This window comes from Corticium candelabrum, chromosome 13 (assembly GCF_963422355.1).
Source record: "Corticium candelabrum chromosome 13, ooCorCand1.1, whole genome shotgun sequence".
Taxonomy (NCBI): Eukaryota; Metazoa; Porifera; class Homoscleromorpha; order Homosclerophorida; family Plakinidae; genus Corticium; species Corticium candelabrum.
This window is the reverse complement of record NC_085097.1, coordinates 5,136,406-5,145,946: the sequence shown is the minus strand read 5'-3', so window position 1 is coordinate 5,145,946 and position 9,541 is coordinate 5,136,406. Positions and strand designations below refer to the sequence as shown.

Genomic DNA, 9,541 nt, shown 5'->3' with positions numbered 1-9,541 from the left:
ACGATCACTCAAGATGAATGTGAGAGGCTGGTGGAAAGCATCCCAAGTCGAATTCGGGCTGTGATTAAAAACAGGGGCTTTGCCACAAAATATTGAGTGTTTTTCGTACTTTTGTAGTTGCATATTGCTGTTAATGTTGGTTATTGTTATTTACTGCTTATTGTATGTTTATTTATTTAGTAAATCTTCTAACAAATTGTCATGTAATTTGGTAGATTTTTGGTTGATACATTTTCAGATTAATATAAGCATATAAACAGGCATGTCTTACAGCATCTTAGTATATGAACCAAACTGTTATAAATGACAGTGATAGCCCTGGTATCAACAAAATGTGGTACATTTGTAACCCTAAACCCAAAATTTGAAGGGTGGTCTTATAATTTTTTCCAGAGCTGTATATTGACTTGTGGTGGATCCAGTAAGGATTTCATAATGCATTTGACTCTTTCTCTCAATTTTCTTCACTCTCTCTGTTTCAATTTAAAGCTTCTTAGACCAGACATGATTTGTCTTTCAAAGTGGAACGCTCAGAAGTTATGGCTTCCCAGTTTGCTTGAGAGATGTTAACATTTTGCAAATGATGCTGAATTTTGTCTTTGTATCTAAGTTTTGGGCCACCGGCTCATCTTGGTGCATCGAGCAGTTGACCAAAAGAACTTGTCTTGGCAGCTAGTCTTCTGTCATTCATTCTGATTACGTGACCAATGTATTTTAACTGCTTTTTCATCAGCATACATTCTATCCCAGTCATACCAGCTCTTTTCAGAACTGGTGTGTGTGTGTGTGTGTGTGTGTGTGTGTGTGTGTGTGTGTGTGTGTGTGTGTGTGTGTGTGTGTGTGTGTGTGTGTGTGTGTGTGTGTGTGTGTGTGTGTGTGTGTGTCTACATGTGTCAGGTTTGATGGTTGATGGTCAGCTACTTCCTCATGGTGTACTCAAGAAACATGTTGGAAGCTGACAATTTCAATAAAAAGTAACTTGCCAAATGTCTAGCTAAACTGTCATGAACTTAGAATTAATTCTAAGTTTGTTGTAAACCTAGCTGTTTACTCTAACTATCTACAGCCTGTACACAAAAATAAGGTAAATCTAAGACAATTTGACAAAATTCTACCAACTGCATGTAAACAATAAGTATTCATATTTGTATTACCTGTGGTAGGAATAGTGTCAATATCTCCATCATTGCAAAGATTACTGTCACAACATCTGACACAGTTTCCACCTGACGTACCCCTACATGCATCACTTTCAGTACAGCTTGCATTTGGAAAACATCCTCTTTGAAAAGCATTGACACCTCCTCCAAATGCTTGTGCAACCCTGAAAACTACTAGAAGGCACACGTCTCCAACATCACACGTTTGAACTGTCTGAGATTCGTCACACTCTTCTCTATTTGCTCGAGAACAAGAGTAACACAAAAGTGGAGATGTTGCTGTTGGTGTGGTTTGCTGAGATGATGTTGCTGTAGGTGTTGATGACACATCTGTACACACAACAAACTTTTGAAATGATTATGTTGCAAATGTAATGCTATTTGAACATCTACTACATACATGAGAGCGACCAAATGTGGTTTGATGTTTTATCAAGATATATCTACGTACATGTGTAAGTGTTCTAGCTATTGCTTTACTTATACCGTTTACAGTAATAATAAATTGACAAAAGTCTAAACTGTTAGTCTAAACTAGAGGTTGTTGTACACCTTTCTTTCTTCCTTCCTTCAACGCTACTCAGTTACTAGCTAACGACTCTAGTGATGTGTTACATGTATAAATGAGAAAAAAAAGAAACTGTTAGGTTGTCCAATCTTGGTGTTGATGAGCTCACATATGAGAAGCAAGTCCGGCTTTACATCGACATCTTCTGGTACACAAAAAGCATCTCAGAGATTGTTATATATATATAAAGCTTTTGGTAAGTTGTTGTTAGTTTGCTCATGAGCAATATAAGTCAAATTCGTGATCTCAATTACATGTACGACATATATATTGACTTGTGGTGGATCCAGTAAGGATTTCATAATGCATTTGACTCTTTCTCTCAATTTTCTTCACTCCCTCTGTTTCAATTTAAAGCTTCTTAGACCAGACATGATTTGTCTTTCAAAGTGGAACGCTCAGAAGTTATGACTTTCCAGTTTGCTTGAGAGATGTTAACATTTTGCAAATGATGCTGAATTTTGTCTTTGTATATAAGTTTTGGGCCACCGGCTCATCTTGGTGCATCGAGCAGTTGACCAAAAGAACTTGTCTTGGCAGCTAGTCTTCTGTCATCCATTCTGATTACGTGACCAATGTATTTTAACTGCTTTTTCATCAGCATACATTCTATCCCAGTCATACCAGCTCTTTTCAGAACTGGTGTGTGTGTGTGTGTGTGTGTGTGTGTGTGTGTGTGTGTGTGTGTACTCGTCTGTGTGTCTACATGTGTCAGGTTTGATGGTTGATGGTCAGCTACTTCCTCATGGTGTACTCAAGAAACATGTTGGAAGCTGACAATTTTAATAAAAAGTAACTTGCCAAATGTCTAGCTAAACTGTCATGAACTTAGAATTAATTCTAAGTTTGTTGTAAACCTAGCTGTTTACTCTAACTATCTACAGCCTGTACACAAAAATAAGGTAAATCTAAGACAATTTGACAAAATTCTACCAACTGCATGTAAACAATAAGTATTCATATTTGTATTACCTGTGGTAGGAATAGTGTCAATATCTCCATCATTGCAAAGATTACTGTCACAACATCTGACACAGTTTCCACCTGACGTACCCCTACATGCATCACTTTCAGTACAGCTTGCATTTGGAAAACATCCTCTTTGAAAAGCATTGACACCTCCTCCAAATGCTTGTGCAACCCTGAAAACTACTAGAAGGCACACGTCTCCAACATCACACGTTTGAACTGTCTGAGATTCGTCACACTCTTCTCTATTTGCTCGAGAACAAGAGTAACACAAAAGTGATGTTGCTGTTGGTGTGCTTTGCTGAGATGATGTTTCTGTAGGTGTAGATGTTACCTCTATACACACAACAAACTCTTGAAATCATTACGAATGTTGCACATCTACCAAGGATAATGTAGCTAGTGCTTTACTGTGTGTGTGTGTGTGTGTGTGTGTGTGTGTGTGTGTGTGTGTGTGTGTGTGTGTGTGTGTGTGTGTGCGTGCGTGTTTGTGTATGTGTGTGTGTACTTGTGTATCAGTTTTGACTGTCAGCTACTTCCTCATGGTGTACACAAGAAACCTGTTGACAATATTTCAATACAAAGTAAGTTGTCAAACGTCTAGCTAAACTGACATGAACTTTAAGTTCTATTGTAGACCTAGCTGTTAAACTATGACTATAACAGATCTGCAGCTTGTACACAAAAATGAGGTAAAGCCTACGACAATTTAACAAAATTCTACCAATTCGATCTGTAAACATAAGTTTTGTATTAATTAATTACCTGTGGTAGGAATAGTGTCAATATCTCCTCCATCATTGCAAAGATTACTGTCACAACATCTGACACAGTTTCCACCTGACGTACCCCTACATGCATCACTTTCAGTACAGCTTGCGTTTGGAAAACATCCTCTTTGAAACGAAATGACACCTCCTCCAAATGCTTGTGCAACCCTGAAAACTACTAGAAGGCACACGTCTCCAACATCACACGTTTGAACTGTCTGAGATTCGTCACAATCTTCTCTATTTGCTCGAGAACAAGAGTAACACAAAAGTGGAGATGTTTCTCTTGGCGTGGTTTGCTGAGATGATGTTGCTGTAGGTGTTGATGACACATCTGTACACACAACAAACTTTTGAAATGATTATGTTGCAAATGTAATGCTATTTGAACATCTACTACATACATGAGAGCGACCAAATGTGGTTTGATTTTTTATCAAGATATATCTACGTACATGTGTAAGTGTTCTAGCTATTGCTTTACTTATACCGTTTACAGTAATAATAAATTGACAAAAGTCTAAACTGTTAGTCTAAACTAGAGGTTGTTGTACACCTTTCTTTCTTCCTTCCTTCAACGCTACTCAGTTACTAGCTAACGACTCTAGTGATGTGTTACATGTATAAATGAGAAAAAAAGAAACTGTTAGGTTGTCCAATCTTGGTGTTGATGAGCTCACATATGAGAAGCAAGTCCGGCTTTACATCGACATCTTCTGGTACACAAAGAGCATGTCAGAGATTGCTGTATATATAGAGCTTTGATATGTTGCTGTAAGTTCGCTCATGAGCAATATAAGTCAAATTCGTGATCGACAATCTCAATTACATGTACAACATATATGTTGACTTGTGGTAGATCCAGTAAGGATTTCATAATGCATTTGACTCTTTCTCTCAATTTTCTTCACTCTCTCTGTTTCAATTTAAGCTTCTTAGACCAGACATGATTTTGTCTTTCAAAGTGGAACGCTCAGAAGCCATGACTTCCCAGTTTGTTTGAGAGATGTTGACATTTTGCAAATGATGCTGAATTTTGTCTTTGTATCTAAGTTTTGGGCCACCGGCTCATCTTGGTGCATCGAGCAGTTGACCAAAAGAACTTGTCTTGGCAGCTAGTCTTCTGTCATCCATTCTGATTACGTGACCAATGTATTTTAACTGCTTTTTCATCAGCATACATTCTATCCCAGTCATACCAGCTCTTTTCAGAACTGGTGTGTGTGTGTGTGTGTGTGTGTGTGTGTGTGTGTGTGTGTGTGTGTGTGTGTGTGTGTGTGTGTGTGTGTGTGTGTGTGTGTGTGTGTGTGTGTGTGTGTGTGTGTGTGTGTGTGTGTGTGTTTACTCGCCTGTGTGTCTACATGTGTCAGGTTTGATGGTTGATGGTCAGCTACTTCCTCATGGTGTACTCAAGAAACATGTTGGAAGCTGACAATTTTAATAAAAAGTAACTTGCCAAATGTCTAGCTAAACTGTCATGAACTTAGAATTAATTCTAAGTTTGTTGTAAACCTAGCTGTTTACTCTAACTATCTACAGCCTGTACACAAAAAATAAGGTAAATCTAAGACAATTTGACAAAATTCTACCAACTACATGTAAACAATAAGTATTCATATTTGTATTACCTGTGGTAGGAATAGTGTCAATATCTCCTCCATCATTGCAAAGATTACTGTCACAACATCTGACACAGTTTCCACCTGACGTACCCCTACATGCATCACTTTCAGTACAGCTTGCATTCGGAAAACATCCTCTTTGAAAAGCATTGACACCTCCTCCAAATGCTTGTGCAACCCTGAAAACTACTAGAAGGCACACGTCTCCAACATCACACGTTTGAACTGTCTGCGATTCGTCACACTCTTCTCTATTTGCTCGAGAACAAGAGTAACACAAAAGTGGAGATGTTGCTGTTGGTGTGCTTTGCTGAGATGATGTTTCTGTAGGTGTAGATGTTACCTCTATACACACAACAAACTCTTGAAATCATTACAAATGTTGCACATCTACCAAGGATAATGTAGCTAGTGCTTTACTGTGTGTGTGTGTGTGTGTGTGTGTGTGTGTGTGTGTGTGTGTGCGTGTGTGTGTGTGTGTGTGTGTGTGTGTGTGTGTGTGTGTGTGTGTGTGTGTGTGTGTGTGTGTGTGTGTGTACTTGTGTGTCAGTTTTGACTGTCAGCTACTTCCTCATGGTGTACACAAGAAACCTGTCGACAATATTTCAATACAAAGTAAGTTGTCAAACGTCTAGCTAAACTGACATGAACTTTAAGTTCTATTGTAGACCTAGCTGTTACTACACCGTACTACACAATACACGTACTACACGGTACACGATCAATACTACGCTTAATCTAGCAAATTCACAAGTTATATAGGCACTACCTAATGACGTCAACTAACGTACGCTAAGTAACTAGTGCGCTACACAGTTGCTACACATGTGTAAGTGCTCTAGCTATTGCTTTACTTATACCGTTTACAGTAATAATAAATTGACAAAAGTCTAAACTGTTAGTCTAAACTAGAGGTTGCTGTACACCTTCCTTCCTTCCTTCAACGCTACTCAGCTACTAGCTAACGACTCTAGTGATATGTTACATATATGAGAAAAAAGAAACTGTTAGGTTGTCCGATCTTGAAGTTGATGAGCTCACCTATGAGAAGCAAGTCCGGCTTTACATCGACATCTTCTGGTACACAAAAAGCATCTCAGAGATTGTTATATATATATAAAGCTTTTGGTAAGTTGTTGTTAGTTTGCTCATGAGCAATATAAGTCAAATTCGTGATCTCAATTACATGTACGACATATATATTGACTTGTGGTGGATCCAGTAAGGATTTCATAATGCATTTGACTCTTTCTCTCAATTTTCTTCACTCCCTCTGTTTCAATTTAAAGCTTCTTAGACCAGACATGATTTGTCTTTCAAAGTGGAACGCTCAGAAGTTATGACTTTCCAGTTTGCTTGAGAGATGTTAACGTTTTGCAAATGATGCTGAATTTTGTCTTTGTATCTAAGTTTTGGGCCACCGGCTCATCTTGGTGCATCGAGCAGTTGACCAAAAGAACTTGTCTTGGCAGCTAGTCTTCTGTCATCCATTCTGATTACGTGACCAATGTATTTTAACTGCTTTTTCATCAGCATACATTCTATCCCAGTCATACCAGCTCTTTTCAGAACTGGTGTGTGTGTGTGTGTGTGTGTGTGTGTGTGTGTGTGTGTGTGTGTGTGTGTGTGTGTGTGTGTGTGTGTGTGTGTGTGTGTGTGTGTGTGTGTGTGTGTGTGTGTGTGTGTCTACTCGTCTGTGTGTCTACATGTGTCAGGTTTGATGGTTGATGGTCAGCTACTTCCTCATGGTGTACTCAAGAAACATGTTGGAAGCTGACAATTTCAATAAAAAGTAACTTGCCAAATGTCTAGCTAAACTGTCATGAACTTAGAATTAATTCTAAGTTTGTTGTAAACCTAGCTGTTTACTCTAACTATCTACAGCCTGTACACAAAAATAAGGTAAATCTAAGACAATTTGACAAAATTCTACCAACTGCATGTAAACAATAAGTATTCATATTTGTATTACCTGTGGTAGGAATAGTGTCAATATCTCCATCATTGCAAAGATTACTGTCACAACATCTGACACAGTTTCCACCTGACGTACCCCTACATGCATCACTTTCAGTACAGCTTGCATTCGGAAAACATCCTCTTTGAAAAGCATTGACACCTCCTCCAAATGCTTGTGCAACCCTGAAAACTACTAGAAGGCACACGTCTCCAACATCACACGTTTGAACTGTCTGCGATTCGTCACACTCTTCTCTATTTGCTCGAGAACAAGAGTAACACAAAAGCGGAGATGTTGCTGTTGGTGTGCTTTGCTGAGATGATGTTGCTGTAGGTGTAGATGTTACCTCTATACACACAACAAACTCTTGAAATCATTACGAATGTTGCACATCTACCAAGGATAATGTAGCTAGTGCTTTACTGTCTGTGTGTGTGTGTGTGTGTGTGTGTGTGTGTGTGTGTGTGTGTGTGTGTGCGTGTGTATGTGTGTGTGTACTTGTGTATCAGTTTTGACTGTCAGCTACTTCCTCATGGTGTACACAAGAAACCTGTTGACAATATTTCAATACAAAGTAAGTTGTCAAACGTCTAGCTACACTGACATGAACTTTAAGTTCTATTGTAGACCTAGCTGTTAAACTATGACTATAACAGATCTGCAGCCTGTACACAAAAATGAGGTAAAACCTACGACAATTTAACAAAATTCTACCAATTCGATCTGTAAACATAAGTTTTGTATTAATTAATTACCTGTGGTAGGAATAGTGTCAATATCTCCTCCATCATTGCAAAGATTAATGTCACAACATCTGACACAGTTTCCACCTGACGTACCCCTACATGCATCACTTTCAGTACAGCTTGCGTTTGGAAAACATCCTCTTTGAAACGAAATGACACCTCCTCCAAATGCTTGTGCAACCCTGAAAACTACTAGAAGGCACACGTCTCCAACTCCACACGTTTGAACTGTCTGAGATTCGTCACAATCTTCTCTATTTGCTCGAGAACAAGAGTAACACAAAAGTGGAGATGTTTCTCTTGGCGTGGTTTGTTGAGATGATGTTGCTGTAGGTGTTGATGACACATCTGTACACACAACAAACTTTTGAAATGATTATGTTGCAAATGTAATGCTATTTGAACATCTACTACATACATGAGAGCGACCAAATGTGGTTTGATTTTTTATCAAGATATATCTACGTACATGTGTAAGTGTTCTAGCTATTGCTTTACTTATACCGTTTACAGTAATAATAAATTGACAAAAGTCTAAACTGTTAGTCTAAACTAGAGGTTGTTGTACACCTTTCTTTCTTCCTTCCTTCAACGCTACTCAGTTACTAGCTAACGACTCTAGTGATGTGTTACATGTATAAATGAGAAAAAAAAGAAACTGTTAGGTTGTCCAATCTTGGCGTTGATGAGCTCACATATGAGAAGCAAGTCCGGCTTTACAACATCACGAAATGGGATGTCGTGTTCTTCAGTCACTTGATATTGCAGACTTCAGTCAATTTTTACCATATGAGTGCATGCAGTCTCGATCTAGTAGTCTAACGGCATGACTAATACAGTAGTGTAGATCATATGTACTTGAGGATGTGGCTATAATTAGTGTCTACCTTAAGTTTGGTTGAGATCATGCAGCCCAGCAATATTGACATTGAGTCACAACACCCCCTACACATGCAGATCGTCATACATACATACATACATACATACATACATACATACATACATACATACATACATACATACATACATACATTATTTTTTGTAATCTCATGGAAGGTATCCCCTCCCATTAAGCATCTTATATACATATTTGCAACATATTTTCAATATAAAACCATAGCAAAATCTTAATGTCAACATACATACATACATAAATACATACATAAATACATACATACATAGTTCCAGTCTCAGATCTCTTTGAAACAGCTTTGCATGCATTGGATTAATAAGACATTTAAAAATAAGCTCAACCAGCTCTGCATATCTAGTCTAACAATCACTTTAATTGTTTCCATAGATCTGTACGTACAGCTGCATGCACTCCACAGATTACTTGCATGGGCAACCTGTAGACAAATTGAATCTACAACCAAGAGTCTTTACGAAAAGCTCCAAGAGGCTGGTTAGCTATATGTACTATACATATACTACTTAAACATATCTAGACCTTACCCAGAAGTCTGGACTCCTGATATTTTTACAACCATTTCTACATGTAAATCAAGGGTGCCATGCATGCCATCATGCATATATTGTCCTTTTTACTCTTCCATTAATTTAGTTAATTAATTAATTGTCACATTAACATTGCATTTTAATTTGAATGGTCATGCACTTTCTTCTCTCCAGATGCTAATGGTGAAGAGAAGAAGAGTAAGTAGCACACACACACACACACACACACACACACACACACACACACACACACACACACACACACACACACACACACACACACACACA

The 9,541-nt window shown here is 38.2% G+C and overlaps 1 protein-coding gene across 1 annotated transcript; it reads right to left on the bottom strand.

Moving 5' to 3' along the window:
• Nucleotides 1-1,056: 1,056 nt before the first annotated feature.
• LOC134188557 (uncharacterized skeletal organic matrix protein 2-like) lies at nt 1,057-8,623 on the bottom strand. The gene is made up of 11 exons (XM_062656723.1): nt 8,619-8,623; nt 8,491-8,564; nt 7,805-8,143; nt 7,062-7,397; nt 5,096-5,434; nt 5,005-5,007; nt 3,463-3,801; nt 2,701-3,033; nt 2,611-2,613; nt 1,155-1,490; nt 1,057-1,067 (listed from the first exon to the last, which is right to left on the bottom strand). Exons 1-11 carry the CDS (start codon nt 8,621-8,623, stop codon nt 1,057-1,059), a joined length of 2,118 nt encoding a protein of 705 aa, XP_062512707.1.
• Between the last annotated feature and the right edge of the window lie 918 nt (nt 8,624-9,541).

Coding starts and splice junctions, on each gene's coding strand:
- LOC134188557 (XM_062656723.1), bottom strand. Junction 8,144..8,490: donor GCCGGACTTGCTTCTCATAT/GTGAGCTCATCA, acceptor TTGTGTGTACAG/ATGTGTCATCAACACCTACA. Junction 7,398..7,804: donor TGACACTATTCCTACCACAG/GTAATTAATTAA, acceptor TTGTGTGTATAG/AGGTAACATCTACACCTACA.